This window comes from Dermacentor andersoni, chromosome 5 (genome assembly GCF_023375885.2).
Source record: "Dermacentor andersoni chromosome 5, qqDerAnde1_hic_scaffold, whole genome shotgun sequence".
Taxonomy (NCBI): Eukaryota; Metazoa; Arthropoda; class Arachnida; order Ixodida; family Ixodidae; genus Dermacentor; species Dermacentor andersoni.
In genome coordinates, this window is record NC_092818.1 from 5,185,541 (window position 1) to 5,206,991 (window position 21,451).

A 21,451-nucleotide genomic window follows, 5' to 3' on the forward strand; every position below is an offset into this window, starting at 1 on the left:
GTTTCGCGAGCCATCAATATCAGTGCAGCACTACGCGATAACTACTGAATCACGAAAGCGTGGGCGGCGCGGAGTGGAGCGAAAACGAAACCTTTCGACCGTCCGCGTCGTTGTAGAGGGAAATTTCAATGAGCTGTTTTTTCTAAAAGTGAAACAGAACTGGACAAGTAGAGTTTATTTCGCCTTGTAGTACAATACAAGGATGTTTTGTGGAACGAGTGGTTGAGTACTAGTGACGGAATTTAACGCAGGAGTGCTTTCGTCATCGGGCAATTACTTGAATGTGCCGGCTGATTCTCTAATCATGTCCTGCATTTACCTCAATTTCCCCATTATTAAGGCTCTGTTCGTGATAATATTGACGCGTTAGAGATTCTTGAGCACTAATCTATAACTTTAGCTTGACTTAATATGTGCCTTTGGTGCCCCTTCAATGAATTGCTTTCGTTTCTCATGCAAATGATGCCCGCCTTGGCACGTAAATAATCTGTATTGACGTGATTCTGGTAGCATTCATAGGCTTCCTTTCTTTCAAGTGGTCCTAGTAAAAAACAAGAAAAGCTGCGACACTGTAGAAGGAGATTGTATCTGCGCTCTAATTACCCAATCTAAATAGCATTTAGCGTTAATATCCATCATAAAGTGCCGTCGTGACGCGTGACTGTAAGGCTGTTGGAGGCTTGTAAATAGACGTGTGCTATGACGCAGACCTGTATGCGAACAGCTGGCAACGAGAATGGCAAGGAGGGGCATGTGCTTAATAGCCGCGAGCGAGAGCAAAGTTATGGCTGCCCCATAATGCGACACAACAGCTCGTGCAATATTCCATGCGACAGCATCACATGCATGCGCTTGGAGCCTTCGCTTGCGGATTCGTTCCTTCGTGACTTTCGCTTCACATACCGCTGATTTTGTTTACATCGGCACTGGATAAGCCGCAAAACCTGGCGAAATCTGTTTTGCAAGCTTCACCGTGTAACTCGGGCGTGGAAACGAGGCCTAAGAGGTCGAAACTGTGGTTTTGAATCCTCGCGGGGCACTGCGACATTTTCCTTGGTATAATTCTTGCAAAGCACTTCCCGTTGCGGAATACAGCGGAGTAAGACCACAGGGAGTAAAAAAAAAAATAACGGTAACCGCTATCGTGGTAAATGAACAAAAGTCACGGAAAACGTCGCCCTCCTGCTGGCTACGCGGGTAAAAACAGAAAATTTGGCGGTAAAATTATGAGCGCCACGTCTTACTGATTTTAAGTTCGTCAATAAGGTAAGGATCTCCCTTGCGTGATGGGCACTGAAATATTTATTGTTCGATAACTGTTTTCCATGTGGGTGACACATATAGGCTTTGGCAGTGGTACAGCAACAGTTTGTCGATCATCTGCCTTAGTTGTTTACTACACTGTCGACACTCATTTATTAAAAAACGACCAATCCCATTATCGGTCTAGTTACTCGAATACACGCGTCATTGTTACGTTCAAGTCGCCGGCAATGTTTCCGTACGTGAGCCCCATGTTCGGCGGCAACCGCCAGCGCGGGCGGAAACGCGACGCAGGTGGAGACCCTCAGCGGATTCACGTGCAGCGCACGGGCAAGCAGTCGGCTCACCTGCGTCATGAGCCTGTCGGCGCCGGTTCCTTCTTCGTCCTTGAAGACAATATCCGCATTGTAATTGGGCACGAGGTCTCTGAACCTTTTGTGACTGCGGTCCACGCGTCCTTCGGGCAGTCCGCTGGCCGCCAGCATGTTCTCGGGCACGTTGGGCACGTGCTGCTTGAACACCAGCGGCGTGAGCTTGCGCGGGCTGCGCCGGCGGCCGCCGCCAGGTCCCGGCGAGCAGCCCCGCACCGCGCACGGCAGCAGCAGCAGCAGCAGCGCGCAGCAGCGGACCCAGCCGGGGGGGTCGCGCATCCTCAGGTCCACCTGCGCAGCAGCATCGTCGCACGCGCACGCGCGACTCGGATCCCCTGGGGACCGCGCGCGCTGCGGTGCAATGTTGCGCACGCCCATTGGCTGGCGGAGACTCCGCCTTCAAAATCACGTGACGTGGGCGCTCGCTTCGGGTACAGAACGATGGGCAACGCCCCGCTCCTTGCCTCCTCACGCGTCTGTCTTTCCGCCGAGGCAGCAGCGGCGCCCATCATCGGCCGTTTTCACTCGGCCGCAAACTCTCTCTGCCGCGAAGACGGCCAGGTGGCGGCCGATCGCCTGCGCGTCGCTCCGGTGGCGCGCTGCACCACCACGTCCGCTTCTAGCGTGAAACGTGCGTCAAACACTCCTGCGTCTATCGTCTCCCACGGCCGCGCCCGCTTTTGGGCGCCTGGCGAATCGACGCCACTGGTGAACAAGCGGCCAATTTGCACTAGAGCGGTTCCCGTGGCCGCGCTCAACCTGTACCAGCATGAAGAGCCAACACTCAATTTGTGAGTCTGTTCGACAAACTCGTACGCACACACACATACAGCGTGTGTCCAAGCTAACGTTACCCAACTGTTCAACGCAAATAACAAAGTTTAAAGCAAAGTTTAAAGTTTAAAGTTTAAAGCCATGCCGTCTTGCCCAGGGCTGGATGACCAGCGAAAGTTGGTGGACCGGGCCAGGGTGGTAGCGAGAGCCCATGGAATGCTGAAATGAGGAAACCGCTCACTTGAGCGCTAGGAGAAATCTTTCTTTCTTTGCTAGTTCACAAATAAAGTTTATCTCTCTTAGAGCACCGTGCAAAATACAATTAAAAGGTTTACGGTGCTCGGTCGTTAGAGGTCTGGTGACCGAACACGGAAGGTTCTTTATTTATTTAAACATATACGAACCCTAAGAGGGTTATCACCGGAGTGGGGTACAAGAAAATGAAAGGTACTTAGCCCAAAGTAAAACACAAGTTCAATCACTAAAAGAAAAACGGCCTTAAAAGGTCCCCACCAAGCCACATAGCAAATTTCAGGTATACGCTGTTAGTGTCCTCTGGGGAGCGTTCTGCCGCAAAATATTTTGCAATCGGTTCATTGATAGCTTAGCTGGAAATATTTCAGTGCCGCGAACCCATGATTCAAGCAGGCGACCTTCATTGCCAAGTGAGACACCCTCTCCACTTGCCCCGTCTAGCCTCCACAAGAGAAATTCCTTCCCAGCGTTCTCCCATACCGGAGCTCGAGAAACGCGTGTCGCATACGCCATGGGCCCTGCCTTCATTTAATTTCTCCTCGCTTTCTTGCGGCGCGGCGCATTTCCGCTGACGGCGTTGCGTGTGAGCTGTCGCGATTGTCTCGTTTGGCGCAGCACAAGATTTTGTGCTCTCTTCACGAGCACACCTGACTTGCGGTAAAAGTCAGTGCTGCACGAACACTCAGGCAGACACAAGCGGATCTCAGACCATGATCGCGCGCTGAAACACCATAGAAAAAAATGACACAGTTTCGGTGTCTGCGCGCGCGACTGCACGACATGGGAACAAGCAGACGAAACGAAAGTACATCTCTCTTGCTGCGGTGCAAAGTTTTTACACAGGAAGATTGTTCCAATCTGCCATTTGTTCCCTTTCATGGCTCCAATCACCATCACTCTCGAAGGTATCGCGAAGTTCATCACGAATCTTAGTTCGTACTTCATCTCGCATTGATCACATCAACTCAAAAATACGGAAGAATACATGGGATATTTCCAGTCGCTTTCTGTGTCTCATCTGCAACCAGTCTTTATCATCAGGTGCACTGTAAAATAATTTACACCCTAAAAAGTGAAAAAGGGTGTAAATGCGTTTATAACTCACACCCTAAGGGTGTTATCTATATGACGGACACCCTAAGGGTGTGAGTTATAGACACATTTACACCCTTCCTCACTTTTTAGGGTGTAAATTATTTTACAGTGTGAGCGGCCATAGACTGGAAGATTAGTAACATAGTTCCCCTATTTATATCCGCTGACAAGTACTCGCCCTGTATTTATCGACCCATTTCACTAACATGCATCTGCTGCAATTTACTTGAACATATTATAGCTTCGCATATCTATGCATAATTACCTTGTATCAAATAACTTTTTTTTTCTCTAATCAGAAAAGGCTACTCATGTGAAACTCGGTTATTTGAATTCACGAGTGACCTTCACTTTAACATGAATACTAATGATCAAACTGATTGCCTCTTTCTTGATTTCTCTAAGGCGTTAGATACTGTACGTCATTGCCGTTTGATTTCAAAATTGTCTGCCCTTTGTGTTGATTCATTAACACTGTCTAGGCTACGTAACTTGTCTTCACGTCAGCAATTTAGAGTGGTCAACAACATTTCATCTAACCTTCACTACGTTACAACCGGTGTCCCCCAAGGTAGTGTGATAGCTCCTTTACTCTTTAATGCATATCAACGACTTGCCCGCAAACCTATCATCCTCATTTAAGTTGTTCGTTGACGACTGCGTCATCTACCGCAATATTAAAGCTTCGATCATCTTTATACTCCCCGAAATGACTCAGAACTAGCCTATAGATGGTGTGCAACTTGGCAGATGTTGCTTAATGCCTCCAAATGCAAGTTAATCTCGTTTAGTCGAAAGCGTACTAGGTCGGTGTCTCACTATTCGAATAACAATACCGTACTTTCGACTGCCCTATCGTAAAATTATCTCGGCTTTTATCTTTCATCGGGGTTATCCTGGAGAACGCATGTAACAACTGCCTCATCCAAAGCTTGTCAATCTCTAGGCTACCTGCGTAGAAACATGCGCAACGCGTCTTCTAATGTACAAAAATTCGCATATGTTATTTATGTTTGCCCACAACTAGAATACTCTTCACCCACATGGTCACCATATCAAGATTGTCTAATCCGTATTTTGGAAGCCGTTCAGTATAGGCCAGCCAGATTAATCTCAGGCAACTACGACTATCATTCGAGCATTACCCTAATAAAACAAGACCTTACATTTCAGTTACTGGAAGATCGCCGCGTCATAGCTCTTTTATGTCTGTTTCACAAGTAGATTTATAGTAATAACTTTCACTCTTTGGGGGGGGGGGGGGGGGGACTTCATGGTCCTGTGCGCACATCTCGACTCGTTCACAACGCACTCAGTTTCATGCACATTCATGGTCAAACGCTGGAATTTAACTCATCACCATTACCTAGGTCTATCGCACATCGGAACGGTCTCTCTCGTCACACTGCATCCATCTCCAATCGTAAAACCGTGATTCCGTGATAACCTGAATTCGTTGCGTGTTATTATTGTATAACGATGTCGCACTTTGCTATTTTTCTGTTATGCAATTACTGTTGCCCCCTTACTCACTGCCCTTCAATGGGTCTGTAAGGTATTGTGAATGAATAAATAAATAAATAAACACGCAAACATTCGATTTGTGTCTTTTATTATTTCTCTAAACTTTAATTCGTCTATTCAAGCAACAGAAGAAATAAGAGATGGTGCCTTGAATAATTCTCGAGGTCACGTGTAACTAGAGTGACGTCACAACCAAACACGTGTCCGTAGGCGCACTAGCACGTGTACGTTGCCTTCCGGCCTGGAGCACGGCGGTCGCTTGCGGCAGGGCAAACGGCTTGCAGTTTGAAATTTCCAATATTTAGCGGACACGATCGTTAGCGCACATTGTATGCTCTGCGCTTGTCAGCTCAATATGGCCAGACCTGGGGAAGGACCGCTTATTATATGCATGCATGCATACATACATACATACATGTATATGCGTATATACATGGCCCTAACAATCACAAGGTAGGCAACCAGTGACTGCCATAACGAACTTGTCTAATTGTAAATTTCGAATGTTAGTGCCAGCTGGTCCTACATTTCGATGGATCGCGGAAAGAAAGCTATATGAACTTGTCAGTCCTGGCGTACACAGGTGTAATATTTAGACTGGGAAAATTCCCAGTATATACCAGGCGCTTCAGGACACTTAATGTATTACAAAGATGACCAACCTTTATTGTTAAAAGTGGTGTAAAACAGTTTAAGGCTTTCCATGCGACGCTACTCCGTTATATAAATTTCAAGGAGGGAAGATTAGAAGATGGGGAGAAGTCATTGTCGTGACGATGGTATATAAATCTAATAACCTTTTCATGGACGATGCGAGCTTTCTATATCGGATTCCAAACATGGGCTCCAAATGTCACAGCCCCCTTACAAAAAGGGTTGTTTGAAATCCATTGATTTTCCCTCGATAGCTCATAGCGCGCAACAAAAAAATTGTGGAAGTTCCATTGATAGTTCATGTAAGATTCGTTGAACAATCAAAGAAATGTGGCCACCGTGAATCCATTGCATTTTCACTGCGTTGGTTTTTCAAGCGGTTTTCATTGTATTTTTATTACGTTGTTTTTTCATAGGATCATCATTGCATTTTCACTACACTACTTTTCCACTGGGTTGTCATTGTATTGAACTGTATGTTGATAAAGTTGTCATTGTATTTAGTTCTCAATGTGATGACTTATGTTGTAAGATAATGCTTATAAAGCGCAGCCAACAGTAAAAAACAAGAAGACTTATGAAAAGGCATGTGCCTTATATTATATCTCGCTAAAGAAGGGAGGAGAGGCTGTTCTTGATATAGGGAACACTTGCTTCTGGAAATTTTGTACAGGTGTATCGTGAAAATCAAATGACTAAAATAAACAATGTTTAGCTTCAGCAAATTAATCAGCAGGGAATAATGCTTACTTAAGCCACAGGACTAAGTAGTAAATATATACTAGAAGCTTTTTTGTTTAATCTAGGTAATATTGCTCTGTATAAGGCTCTATAACAGTATAATGAATCATGGTAAATGTGGCAAGGGATTTTTCCTAGTTGCTAGACAATGTATTCATGAATGAGCTTCTATTCAGATTAAACTAGCTTGATGTTCGAATTATCCCCCTGAAAAAGCCTGTAATATTTTTGTGCTCTCCTTGGTTAACGATTATTACAATTAGCATTACCGGTTAAATTATTTATTGCTCACTACGGCAATGCAAGGCTAGAAAATAACATGAAAGCGCTGTATCTGCAATCGACTACTTTCTGTCAAACTGTTGAATTAGTTTAGGAGAAAGCCTGCAACATGTTTAAGGTAGGTGCGGCATGCTGCTGACACATCACAGTAATGCTGGTCAGGCATGCTGCGAATGAAGTAAATCAGCTCCATGCTGACTGTGACTGTCGCGTCAATGGGATGGGGCTCTTCTCTGTGCAGTCACTGAGGTCCTGCTAGAGTGAGCCTTGCATGCAACATGAGTCACTTATATTTGATACTTTGTGATAACAATAAACACTATGTGCAAGCTAAGTGAAGCCAAGAAGCAATGAAAATTTGGCAGGCTTTTCTTTAATAAAGGAAGAAAAAGCCAATTAATAGGTAGCACATAGCAAATAGCCGAGCATGTTTTAAACTTCTCCATCAGAACCAGCTAGTGCAAAAGCAGACCTAGGACTGTACGTGTGCTATCTGACCAGCTATGATCAACGCATAGCTCAACCAATCATTTCTTTTATCAGGCATCTAAGAATTGTGCATAACATCGTGGCCATAAGGTTAATAATACAAGAAGTGAAGTATTTGTCATTCCGCACAAATGACTAGGAACACTTACTATACTTCAGCTAGTTGCTAAGGGTACAGTTGGTATAACCACAATAGGCTTTCTTGCTATGGCAACTTATATGCATGTTCTTCGTTAATTATTTTAAACTAAATGACTGTAATAAAATAGTGTACACGCCTATCACAGCCTCCACACGTACAGTATCGAGGGCCTCCTTTTGAACTGTCTCGCCCCGTAGACAGCTATTGATACCAAAGAGCGACTTCCCGCGCAAGTCATCGTCGGTGAAGGTCTGCCGCAAAAGTACCCTAGAAAATTCAACAGGGCCACTGCCACTGTCGCAGGCCCGGTGTAGTTGATTGATGATGCTCTCATCGACCAGCGTCTCACCGCCAATGTGAACCTGGACACAGAAAATGAAGCGCCTCTTTAAAAGCTCATTTTTGATCAAGGTGAACAATTTATCATCAAATAGACTAGTCATAATGACAGCAGAAGAAAAACAAGTGCCTCGCAGCATCGTCGCATGGCTTGCATTGTAGAGGCATGTTTTTGACAGTTACTTGCTGTGACTGACATTGCAGTGCGTGTGCGAGTAAAAAAAGACAGGGGAAGATAAATATAAATTGTTTACAAGTGGACTTAGTTATTGACAGCTCTTTGCCCACAGATACACAATCGGTTGTCAGTGAGTGTGATATTGACACGATCATTGTTAATGACTGCGAAATAGCATATACAGTGAACTCTCACTTGAGTGAACTTCAAGGGACCGAAGGAAATAGTTCACTTAACTGAAAGTTCACTAAACTGAATATTCACTAGACCAACATAAGACATGGCATACATAGTCAAAAGTTTGAAGTGCAATTCATGAAGCAAAAGACATGGAATCCACAGTGTTAGAAATGTGTGAAATGGAGTTTGTACATATCAACAAGTACAAGGTTCATAACAGTTATAATGCTGCCTTTCTCACTCAGAAAAAAAAATCTGTTATTTTCTTCTGCACTTGTACTTTTAAAGCGCAGGAAGTAACAAAACTGTCCAAAGAGTCAATGTTTTTGTACACTTCTTCTGGCACAGCTTGCTGTTGACACAAAGTCTCTCAACTTTCCAATGTACCCTACAACCTCAGCTAGAGGGCTTGAAACTGGCTCGGCAGTTGCCTCTTCTTCGTCTCTTCATCGTCTCTTTTTCGAAAGAAAGAGACGACGACCATGCCACGACTAGCCGGTCGAAAAATAAACACACACCACGTGGTTTGTGGTGTGACAGATCGCCGCTTTGCTCTGGTGGCGTTGTAAGCGCCAGCTATGTTACTTTGTTCATGGCCTTCGAGATTACATGCTTGCTCACTTTGTGCGGGCGATCTCGGAGGCCATGTCTCGTTGCCGTTCGTTTTCCGCACCGCCGCTTTGCCCCAGGGGCGCTGTAGCACCAGCGACCTTAAATTGCCGCTGGAGCGGCGTTTGATGAGGGCGGGCATCGGTTGTGATCGTAAAAATAAGCCTCGGTCCTCTGAGCGAGTTCGTTAAACTGAAATATTGACTCTTCCGAAATTCCTTTAAGTGAAACACTTTTGCATAGAATCTATAAGAAAACTGCCGGGGATATTTAAAATGTTCGTTATTCTGAAATATTCGATAAACCGACGTTCGTACAACTGAAAGTTTACTGTAGCAACCTTCCTGTGACAGCTTGCCACCTGCCATCATGCCTGCCAGCTATCAATTTTAGTCGTAGTCAGACATCGCAAATGACCAACTGCACATTTTTAAGTGATTCAGACAGACCCCTTGCATCATCTCAAGTGATTCCAGGGGCCAGAAATTCGGAAAAGACTGATTTAACCTTGCGCTGCTCAAGGCATCACTTCAAATGCACCACATTGCCAAAAAAGAAGAAGGGAGAACTGGCTGCGCATAACCGTACCCTTGCGCAAGCAATTACAGGTTCATCTGGGTTGCTCTGAGCTTTGTCCAGCATTTTCCTTAAACGCTTGACCATCTTGCCAGCTTCTGCATAATGAGTAAGCAATAAAACCACTGAACAAAAATACACAAGTAGTTCAATCGTTTCAGTGAAAAAGCGCCAAATGCTACCCAGGTAGCACAAAAGAGATACGTAACGTTTTCATAGCGTTTATCCAAGACGGTAAAAACGGGTTAAAGAAGACACGAACGAGAGAACTTCGGGGGGAAAACGTCGTATATCTCTGCTAATGTCCGGCTTAATTACTTTCTTGAGACGATCTAGAACAGGTATGCAAGACGTATTCGAAAAGCTGGTCTAGAAATAGGATTGGGAAATACACAAGTAATCCCTTTGGCAAAACTATTCGTAACCAATTTCTAAATGTTTTAGGACGTTAACAAAAAGCTGGTCTAGAAGCGGTCTTGAAAGGTTTAAGATCATCTGAAGCTAATTTTCGCGGGTGACGGGCGCGATCAGACATCGTTGTTCAAAACACGCGTTTAGTTTCGCCTCACGCGCGTGGCCTATGCCGCGCAGACGTCGTCAGCTGCGCCCGTTGGCACGGCCTAGGCCAATCGCGTGAGGTGAAACTGATCGGGCGTTTCGAACAACGATCTCCAATCGCGCCCCAGATGAGTATAAGCGTCGGTGTTGACTGTAAAAGCCATGGCGCAGTGCCCAGCACTGTTCCCCGCATGGCCTGCGCATCCTCTACCAAGTCGCACGAAAATGAGCCTGTTAGGAATAATAAATCCTTAATACCGCCGCCTTTAGTAAGCTACGATGCTTACAACCACAATGGGAATGACATCCTGCAAAGAACAAATGGCCACGTCTTGGCAGGTGGCCAGACCAAGCCCTTCATGCCAAGAGTGCATGAAATGAGAACATTGTCACAAAGCAAAAACACTTTATTAAAATGTAATGCTTATGCAAGGTTCGAACAAACTGTGTGAGAAATGCAAATAGAAGTAAAAGTACATCAACAATGACAAAAGTCGCAGAAAGGATTCATAATGAACTCAAAGGGAACAATCACTAGCACATAAACAAAATTCCAAGTACACATACAAAAATGAACAGAAAAAGCTGGAGTGTACTAAAGTGTCTAATTTATCATAGTAAAGTGCACGTGCTATTAGATGGACTAGAGTTATGCAGAATTGGCATGGGAGCGAATGGAAGAAGTAGACTGAAAAATGCAAGAGTATGAATCGGATGGTAACTGCCTCCAAGCAATGTTACCAATCAGCTAGAACCTTGAAAAGAGCACAAAAAGAAATACCACCGCATACCATCATAAAACAATCCTGTGACAGAAATAAAAAAAATGGGAACAATGCAAAATTGGAAATATTGCCTTTAGGATATATCAAAGAAGGTAATGGCGAGAAAAAATAGCCATACAACAAAAAAGCAATAAAGTGAAATTAGCACAGAATACTTCAACGGGGGATTCAGTGTAACAAGTGAACACTACTGTTGTACAGCGAACGATGAGACAGTAATGCTGCATCTTGCCACTTCAGAACGTGAGAAATGAATATGCAAGCCTCATATTAGAAACTTACATAAACATGGAAATAAACTGGAATGCACTGGAAGCTGCATTTGTGTAACAAAGGAAGCAATGGTCATAATAAATAGTAAGTGTTTTATCTAAAAAGCCCTTTACAAGAGGCAAAGTTGTACCTCTATGGCAAAAACAAAGTTGCAACGAATAATTTGCAAACCAGCAAATACATTAATTAGCACACTGACATGTCACACTTTGCGCACATCTCCAGTCTCCTAAAATAAAAAAATAAAATAAATAAAAAAGCACTCTGAATGAGAAAAACGTTTAACACATGTAGCCCAGAGCAAATTCTTTGCCAGTTCACTCACACTTTCACATCCAAAAACATTTGCCACAATGTCCAGGCACAGTTCCACTGATGTTTACCAGTTCACCCCCACTTTCACGTCCAAAAATATTTGGCACACAGTCCAGGCAGAGCTTCATAAATAAACAGCTTGAGAGCACCCTACTGATTATTGTGCAGTCCCGCTGCTGGAAATAGAACTGCCGCACATGCTGGTAGTGGTTTCAACGTAGACACACTTGCTGCCCTGGACAGGTATGCTGAGATATCTGCACTGGTGCTCCATTTTGTCGAAGTAGACACATTGATGCACTACGCTGGTAATTGAAATGTTTTGAATGCACCAGTATTGGCTTCACCAGAAAGACTTGCCCACATACCACCACTGGCATATATATGCACTTGCTCTTCACTCAGTAGCATTGAACTTAAAGTGTTCCCTATGTGGGAGCCATGTGTAAAACCGATGTCACACGACCACTCTCGATCGCGATCAAGCCCGATGCGGATCGAAATTATCGATGCGACTGGCTCACTCTCGTAGCTTGCGCAGAGGAGCCAATCACGACCGAGAAATTCGATTTGTAACGGACTGGATAGCGGCTAAAAGAGCCCCGAGTGAAACCGGTATCAAATAATGCACAGACGTACGCTAGGAAAATGTGTTGCACAAGGACAAAGAACTGCGACATGCCCTGTTGTGCGAAGCGCGCGAAGAGAACACATGTATATATATATAAAAAAAAACTTCGAGAGCGCTTCGCGAACTCCATGTGCACACATGGCACCCGCACGAACTCGGCAGGCCGCCGTAAAGCGCGAAGGGTGCACAGCGTACATTCCGACACATGTCCTAAACTTCAAACAATCGTACTACCTAAAGCATACAAGTTATTTTATACCAAGGGCATACTCGACTTACGTATGCAGTATCCACAAGCGAGTTATGCAGCGTACATGCTGTATCCATTCGCCAAATAGTAAAATTGATAACAAGCACAAAGCTACAAGGGACTCAATACATTACTACCATTTGAGGCGTCAAATAAAATCGAATTTGGCCGTTTCATATACTGGACACAATACATGGACACATTTGGTACCCGGTAATACCATGAAATACCCATCACGTGGGTAAAGGGGGCGAAAACACAATCGAGAACCTGAAGCGCAAACGATAAAAGCACGGTATGGTGCACGCAAAATTCTGTCAGTGCGCTGTAGCGCGAGGGAAGAAAATAGGGCGAGCACATGACCTCACCTTTTGGGATACCGCACTAGTACTGAATCATTAAAAAAAAGTCTGTTTGAACCAGTTCCCTTGTCTGCAACACTCTTGCTAAGCGGGAGACTAAAATACCACGATGACGGCTCTATTGCGGAGATCGGCAAGGTGCGCACAGACAAATTTTGCCGCCTTTCTTCGCATTCTGCAAAATGCTTTCTTGTTAGGATCACGCATAGCGGCCGATCCCGATGCTAGGGACACACATGCACGATTTCGTTCCTCTAACTTTCGTCCTTATACTGCCCTTAACGCCTTAATTACAGCGTCAGTGAAAAGGCGCCTCACATAACATGACAATGAACTTGAAGAGTTGATTAGTGCCCTCCACTCCGCGCCCTCCAATTGAAAACACTACTGATTTCCAAATTAAACTACACAAACAGATCGCAGAACCCAAGCTAATCACAGAACGTCGTTTTCTTGACGGCAAATCCCTGCAACACTTACATGACAAAGGGCAGCGGCAGCACATTCAGAACAGCCGCTATCATACCACAGCGCAATGCAAGTGCGATAACGCTATTATGCCCGGCTCAAACAGATCGCACAACCCAAACTAATCACAGAATGTCGTTTTCTTGACAGCAAAGCACTGCAACACTTACATGACAAAGGGCAGCGGCAGCACATTCAGAACAGCCGCAAACACGCCACAGCGCAATGCGAGTGCGGTGACGCGACGACGCCATGACGACGCGACTATGACCGCCTCGCCCGGCTGCCTGGCATCACGAATCACGTGGCCACCTTGGTCACATGATTTGACGACGGTATCGCCACCTTGCGCAAGGTTGGATCGCGTTGATGGGTTGTTAAATATTGTAGAAGCCGCTGAAGAGGCTGACGCGCCGTGGCGCGGCGGTGGCGCCCTCGAGTCGTTTTCAAAACGTATTCACCCCTCGTTTTTAAGCTTGTTTAGAACTTGTTTAAGCTTGTTTAGGATCTTGTTTAGAACGTCTTTGATGCGTCGATTTTGGTCAAAAATTCCTTTCAGACGTTGAATCCCTTAATACGACGTTTTCAAGACTTTGTGTGCTACCTGGGTAATTACTTGTGCAGCAAAATATGTCATACCTTATAATGAACTTTGCGATACTTCTGTTCTCCTTTCTGTGCATCAGTCATTGATGCATGATTTGGTGCCATTTTGTGTGCACAAGTTATGCATGTAATATGTGAATGAGTCATTCTGCTGAAAGTGTTGCAAATGTAAAACAACTGCACCATGAAAAATTCAGAGTGAGACTTGATGGCTGCACCACTTGCGTACCTTCCACAGGGTTCCCTGCTAAGTACGAAACAGAGTGCAAGTTCCCTCATGTTGAAAGTGGTACGCTACGCTGCCTAAGTGGTCGTTAAGAAGGACAAGTACTACATTAAAAAAGAGTCAAAACATTTACCCGTTCCTTATATTATTGCGTGCCCTAAATTTGATGGTTTTGCAGTTGTGGTTAGAGCAGATTAAATGGCCCAGATTGATTACTCAAGATAATGGGAGAAACACACAAGAACTGTATATCTGCAGGGTTGCCGTTTCACTACTACAGAGGGAGCAGCTCTTCTTGAAATGACAATTAGGTGGGCATCTTTATTTGTTGTTTCTATTACTTTGCTGTACACTCCAAGTGAATTAGTCTAAAATGTACTCATTGTGTGTTCGGAATGTAAACAACCTACACTAACAGGATGATGAAAAGGAACAAACCATGTGCTAATTAGCTCGACAAGAAACTCGAATAAAGCTTGTGCGTGTTTGGTGCTTCATTTCTTCATATCAAATGTCTTGCTAAGTGATAACTGAATGCCTACTCTAACCATAACATGCTACACAATACGCGTTCCCGAGGCAGTGTGCCACGACTGAAATTGCGTTCTACAGTGTTTGCAGTTTTCTTGCACTATGTTTATACGGTAACAGAATAAATAAAAAGGGAGAACCCAGCTCATTCAAAGAGCAAACAACTGACTGATTTTATTCAAACGAAGTGGTATATATGGTCACAAGCAGGGGATTTCAGCAGCTACGTAGAGCAAAGAAAAAAGGAAGAACGCGAACTGCAGAACAGACTAAATTAAACATTTATTTAAAAAATGGGAAAACTGTGGTGAATGATGCCGATGTTTTTAATCGTTTCTAGGTGCATTTGTTGCCAAATTTGTCTCAATTTTTTCGGGCAAAATAAAAGCTGTGCTTATGCAAGTTTTTGTTATATCGCGAGCTCTTCCTAAATCTCTCTTTCTAGCTGCCTTTTAATGCTCACAGTTGTTTTTTCTTGATACCAGCACAGAACATACCGACGTGTCCTACGCATATCTTGCTTCATGACAGCGAAATCCCACAATCAACGCTGCTGGCACATTCTGCGAACTTGCACATGTGTTTCGTTTCCGAAGTATCTTGGCTTTCCAACTTTTCTATCTTGTTAATTGGTTTGCACTTTCCTTTTGTGCGACAAGTTATGCTTGTACGGTGAAATGACAGGTTTCACGATTTCTATAATATTTGTTTTGTTCATTCTCCTGCTGTCCTTATCGCCAGCATTATCTTTTTAGATAATTGAGCAACCATTCTGTTCAGGTATATCATATTGACCAGCCTGTTTATCTGCAGTTGTCAGTTTTATGATACTTTGTGGTGGCATGATTTTCTGACTTCCTGGTTGGTACATGCCAAAGCAGTGGCTCTACATCACTTCTGAGTGGTCATCCAAAACAATTTTTTTTAGGTTCTGGTGCTTCGGAAGTCCAGCTTGCGCACTGTCGTTAGTCCTAAATTGAAGTCTTAGAATTAAAGTTTCCCTTCCTGGGGCAGTTCATGCATAAATTCCAGCCCTGTGTGCACATTTCAAAGCAAGGTATTTACAAAATAGCAAGAGCTCATTAGATATTACGATAATTCAAAATTTGGTGAAATATAAAAGACATTGTTGCATCACTGAAATAGGCCATGCAAAAACCTCTCAATCAGAAGAGAAAATTCCTCTTACATACAGCACGTACCTCGCCTAGATACAAGCCTAAAGAGCTACTGACATATGTTCAGCATTTATTTTTGCGGTAACTTAAGATTCTAGATCTCTAAACTCCACAAAAAATAGTTATGTGTGTAGGAGTGCCCTAAATAATTTATGATAGCATTTCTATAATAAGTTTCGGTTATGTCTCCAAGGCGGATACTGTTTTGTGACGTCATGACATAGTATGTGGTCAAGGGGGAGCAGGACATTGCGGCATTCTGACACTCACGGCAGCTTGCTCGGTCACCTCGCTACCATTCGTTGTGAGGGCCAATGTAGCAGCATAGTGGATCAGCGAATGAACTTCAGGGAGTGTCAGAATGTTGCATTGTTAAAAATTTAATTATGGGGTCTATGTGCCAAAACCACAATCGGATTATGAGGCATGCCGTAGTCCCGAAATTTGGACCCCCTGGCGTTCTTTAACATGCACCTAAGCCTAAGTACACAGGTGTTCTCACATTTCACCCCCATCGAAATATGGCTGCCGTGGCCGGGATTCGATATGTCAACATCACACCCACTAAACAACTACGGCGGGTAAAACATTGCAATGTCCTGCTCCTACCTACTCAATCATTACATCGCAACACAGTATCCCCCGCACTGTAAGCGAAAATGAGCCGAGATGGAAGCTTTATGGGCTCATCAGCCCGAATACCTTCCATGCCTCAACCATTTACTCCGTCATAGCGAAGTGAAGACGGCATATGTCGTCATTATACTGCCATAGGTTAGAAAAGGAGTATAAAAACGGCATGACCAGATAATACTCCCCACGGAGCTTTAGGTCACGTGGTTAGAAACTCCCCATGGGAGTTTTAAATAGCGATGGGCATGTGTGTATCAGTGCGCGTCCGTGTGAAGCTTGTGAAGCTCCAGTGCCTTGGCTGGTTATCTCATATGAGCATTGGCCGAGCGAATGAATCATCAGTGCACCGAGCAGCTTCAACGACCGATTAGTGTTTTGTGTTAACGTGTCAAGGTTATGTGCACCGCTCAAACGCGCTCGACATCTTCCCTGGGAGAATGTTTCGGTGTCCGCGGAGAAAATCCGCAAGAAGGTTTTCACTGTCCGAGAAAACGCCAAAGCGAAAGGATTCCGTGCGCCTGTGCAAGGCGTGTTTTGGCTGTATACGACCGCTCAATTTTTTATTTATTTATTTTGTTTAGAAAATACTGCAGGCCTTGTAGTGGCCCTTGCAGGAGGGGCAGAAGTACAGAAAAAAACAACGACAACAAGGAAATGCAAGAGTACGTGAGTAGCAAAACAGAAATAACAACAATTAATTACATTGGAATGATTGAAGGAAAATAAAGAATAACAATTTCAGAAACACTGCAACAAAACATGATAAGAAGAAGCAAACAATACTTTTCAACTGTCGCGTGTTCAGCTGTCAACGCATTCAATGATTTCAGTATTAATTAGAAGCGATATGGGAAAGTTATTGCGTTCGGTTATTGTGCGAGGAAACAAGGAATATTTAAAGGTGTTGGTCCTGGCAAAATAAGGAGTTAATGACTTGGCATGCCGGTGCCTTGTTAATCGCCCTGTTAGTGGTTGTATGTATTGCTGCGGATTAAGAGATAGGCGATTATTCTGAAGCAGATAGAGGAACTTAATCCTTTGAATTTTTCTTCGCAATTTTAGTGTTTGTATATTATTCATTTTCATTAAGTTTGAGCGAGGGTCAGTTGGACGGTATTTTGAAAATATAAAGCGCACAGCTTCTCGCTGAATTTTTTCTAATGCATCGATGTTGCGTTTTGTGTACGCGTCCCAAACAATTGCCGCATATTCTAGTGTAGGCCTTATGATGGAGTTGTAAGCCAACAGCTTTGTTTCCGGAGGTGTTATATTTAATTTATGCCTGTGCAGACCAAGTCTTCCTAAAGATGAAGCACATGTAGTAGATATATGTTTATTCCAGGAAAGATCATGCGTTATGATAACCCCCAGGTACTTATATTCCTCGACTTCGGATAAGGGTTGACATGCAAGATCATAAGTAAACGGTAAAGGGTGCTTTTTTAGTAATTTTAATAGAAACTGTTTTATTAATGTTGAACTCCATGTTCCACTGCTGGCACCAGGAATAAATGCTCTGAAGGATAGAACTTAAGAGGACTTCATTTTGTGGCATTTAATTTCATTAAATAAAACACAATCATCAGCAAACAATCCTAATTGAACGGTGTGAGCGATTACTTCTACAATATAATTAATATATATTAAAAATAACAAGGGGCCAAGCACGCTTCCTTGAGGAACATCGGAAGTAAGTGGCACTTCATCTGAAGGGCAGTCGCTTATGCTGACGAATTGTGTGCGCTTAGTTAAGTATGCAGAGATCCAGCTAATTAACTATGGCGGCAGTTTGATGATTTCGAGCTTCTCAATTAGTTTATGGCGACAAACAAGTTCAAAAGCTTTTCTGTAATCCAGAAATACAACAACAATCTGACCAGGTTTATCAAGAATGCCAGCAAAGCTGTGGATGACTGAAGCTAACTGAGTGACGGTGGAAAACCAATTCCTAAAGTCATGTTGTACCGGTGTGAGGATGCTGTTGTCACTTAAGAATTTATTTATCTGGTTAGCCATAATATGTTCCAATAGCTTGCAGCAATATGAAGTAAGGGAAATCGGCCGAAAGTTCGTTATTAATGTCGCTTTGCCTTTATTAAGCACCGGTACAACCCGAGCCGATCGCCAGTCTTTAGGAAGGGTGGCGGAAGATAAAGATACACTAAAAATTCGCTCTAGAAAACGTGCAATCATCTCTGCATAGAGGTGCAAAAAGGCATTTGGGATGTTATCCGTTCGTGGTGATGATTTCGTTTGTAAATTTAGCAGCATAGAAACCACACCAGTCGTCGATATAACAGCAGGATCAACATAACAAGGTGTACGCCTGAATGGTAGATGGTTCGAGGCACATGAAAATGCGCTGTGAAAAAGTTGATTAAAATGTCCCACTATGCATCGCTTCTCAGTAACCGTTACACCATTGTGCACAATGCAGTCAATGGGTTTCTTTGTGCTAGCTCGATGGTTCCAGAATTTTTCTGGTGCACTGCGCATAAAGCTAGGCAGGGTATAGTGAAAATACCGTTGCTTAGCCTTGAATACAGCCCGATTCAAGACCTCTTGAATGTTCTGGATTTCAGTGCAAAGGGCATGCGGTCGCTGTAGCCTTTTTAGTTTTCATTTAAGTTGCAGTACTTTTCGTGCAATCTACGGATTACGTTTGGACTTCTTTTTAACTTTGTTTGGAACAAAATTATCGAGACAAAAATGGCACATTTCTTTGAACTTATTCCAGAGCACCACGACGTCATTCCCATCAAATTTGCTCAGCCTGCGATTTAAGTAGTCCAAAACACTTTCATCTCTGGCACGGGAAAAATCCTTTACAATCACTGTTTTATCAAGAGCAATATCGCAACGTTCCATGGGACATGAAAAGTAGACAAGTTCATGATCCGAAATAACTTTTTCTACAGAAGCGACCAAATTTTCAATAGAGCGACTAATAAAAATAACATCAAGTATAGTATCACTATCTCCTTGTAAGCGCGTCGGCTGTTTCACAATTTGTTGCAAGTTATTAGTTAGCATAATATCAATCAAGTAATCGACATTATGATCGTGACTGTAAGCAGCATAATCCCGCTTCACACCAGGCAGATTGAAGTCACCAACGAGAAGTATTTTATCGTGAGAAAAAGCCGACATATGCTCATAAAGGTCATTTAGGAACTGGGTAAGTGACTCAGGTGCGCGATAAACAGCGAATAATAAAAAGGATCACCCTAAACAGCGAAGGTTTAGGCTGATACTTTCGTGATTTTCAATCTGCCGAAGTAGAAAAGCAGGTATGCTATGTTTGACTAGTACACCTACACCGCCTCCGCTGGGAGGCCTGTCACGTGGAAATACTTGATACGAAGGTGGAAAAACGCTTGTGCTATTAATGTTATCGCGCAGCCAAGTCTCAGTAATCACAACAACATGTGGATCATAACTTAAAAGGGTAGCTTCAAGCTGGGCACTTTTGTTCCCTACGCTGCGCGCGTTTAAAACCCATAGATTCTTAGTAGTCGAACTAATTCATTGAGGGGTGGATGAGCTTTGACGAGTATTTAATTCTATTCTGGAGTGAGTGTTTTCGTCCCACATAAACAATTATCCATCCACACGTAGCTTATTATTCATAAGGTTTACTTTCTTGCCCAGTTCTTTCTGGCTTTTCGCATCTGCGATATCGCACCGTTTGTACATTGGACGCAAAACAAGTCGTGGTATACAACTTTCCTGAGCAGTTCACAAACTCACTGGCAAATTGCAGCAGAAAATGCGACTTCTCCGTCTCAGCGACGTTTACTAATCGAAACAGACGACAAAATGTGTCGCGCTGCCTCCTCGTTGCGTCGCGTACAGCCGTCGCTGCTGCTTCACCGGCAAGCAACAGACTTGAGCTGCGGCGGTCTCCGTCGCGTTCGGGAAACACGTGCTTTGCGCGCGATCCGTCGTGCAATGCGTCGGAGTGGTTTCCGTGACGATTCGTGTGGTATACGTACAAGCCCCTGCAAGCACGACCGGAATACTTCGCAGCCAAGAAGCTGCAAACAAATGTTTATGCTCAGCACTCCTTCGATGTTACTAGAGGTATCTCAACGCGAGTGTTGCCGCAATAGAGTGCCGTCTATTTAGGCTCCCCTTGCAGCCACTGATATCGCTCGGAGCCACTAGGCTTAGAACCTATATCCTTCAGGACAATTAACGTCTCTACAATTTTGTCGTGTCTATTGAAAATGCCGCTAGTTGTCTTGACATCGTTGGCAACGATGAGCAAACATACAGGCAAGCCACACAAATTACCGCGACTCACAATCACTGTGCTGCCCGCCTATATAGGAGTCAACTTGTATCGCGGATGTCGAGTTGTGACTAAATTAATTAACGTCGTGTCTCAGGGACGGGCGGGCCACTTTTGAAACGGCAGGCCCTTTCGAAGCTGGCTAGATATAGAGGTCGAGGTGGTCTTTAGGCGCAGTAGCTGAACCAATGAACCAACAAAAATTGCATTCAACCGACGTCTGGTCATGACATAAACTCAGCCAACATATTTAACCAGAACACACATAATCCCGTAATTGTAACCGGAGATGAGCAATAGTGTAACCTAGTAACTCATGTTGCCAAAGTTATATATGCTATGCTGAATGAAATCTCTATAAACGTCTGCCAACCAAACTGCCCTAATCTAACTAAACATTGAAAATTAAAGCTATGCTTTAATAACATCAGCTTTACACGCTTGACAGGTGGGCCAGTACATATTGATTCACCCTGGCTTATGGAACACGCTGACCTACCCAAACTCCTTCAATATATAAGCTGCTTTACCATATCTAATACCCGTCACACTGGACATTTTATTGTCATTAGATGCAAATTACATTCAGTGCAATGAATGCCATTCGACCCGTGGTGGAATGGCATTTGTGGGCACAGCAAAAATTAATTATTCGGTCATGATATCAATGACAATCATTACAAAAAATTTGGTGAGAAAACAAGAGCAATGTACGTGTAGAATTTCTGAAAAGTAACTTTTTAATATGAATATGGAATGTCACCTCACCAAAATAACACGCATATAAAACTTCCAATTCTAGAATTGTTCGCCACTATAAGCAAAACATTTTTGGATTGAATAACTTTAATGAAAGGTCCTGCGAGCTA

At 43.7% G+C, this 21,451-nt stretch overlaps 1 protein-coding gene across 1 annotated transcript in view; it reads right to left on the reverse strand.

Moving 5' to 3' along the window:
- Positions 1-1,944, reverse strand: part of hh (hedgehog signaling protein) — a 183,719-nt gene extending 181,775 nt beyond the window's left edge. The window contains exon 1 of the mRNA XM_050177362.3: positions 1,611-1,944. Within this exon, the coding sequence (XP_050033319.2) occupies positions 1,611-1,913 (303 nt within the window). The 5' untranslated portion in view covers positions 1,914-1,944. The remainder of the gene's footprint in view (positions 1-1,610) is intronic.
- Positions 1,945-21,451: the final 19,507 nt, after the last annotated feature.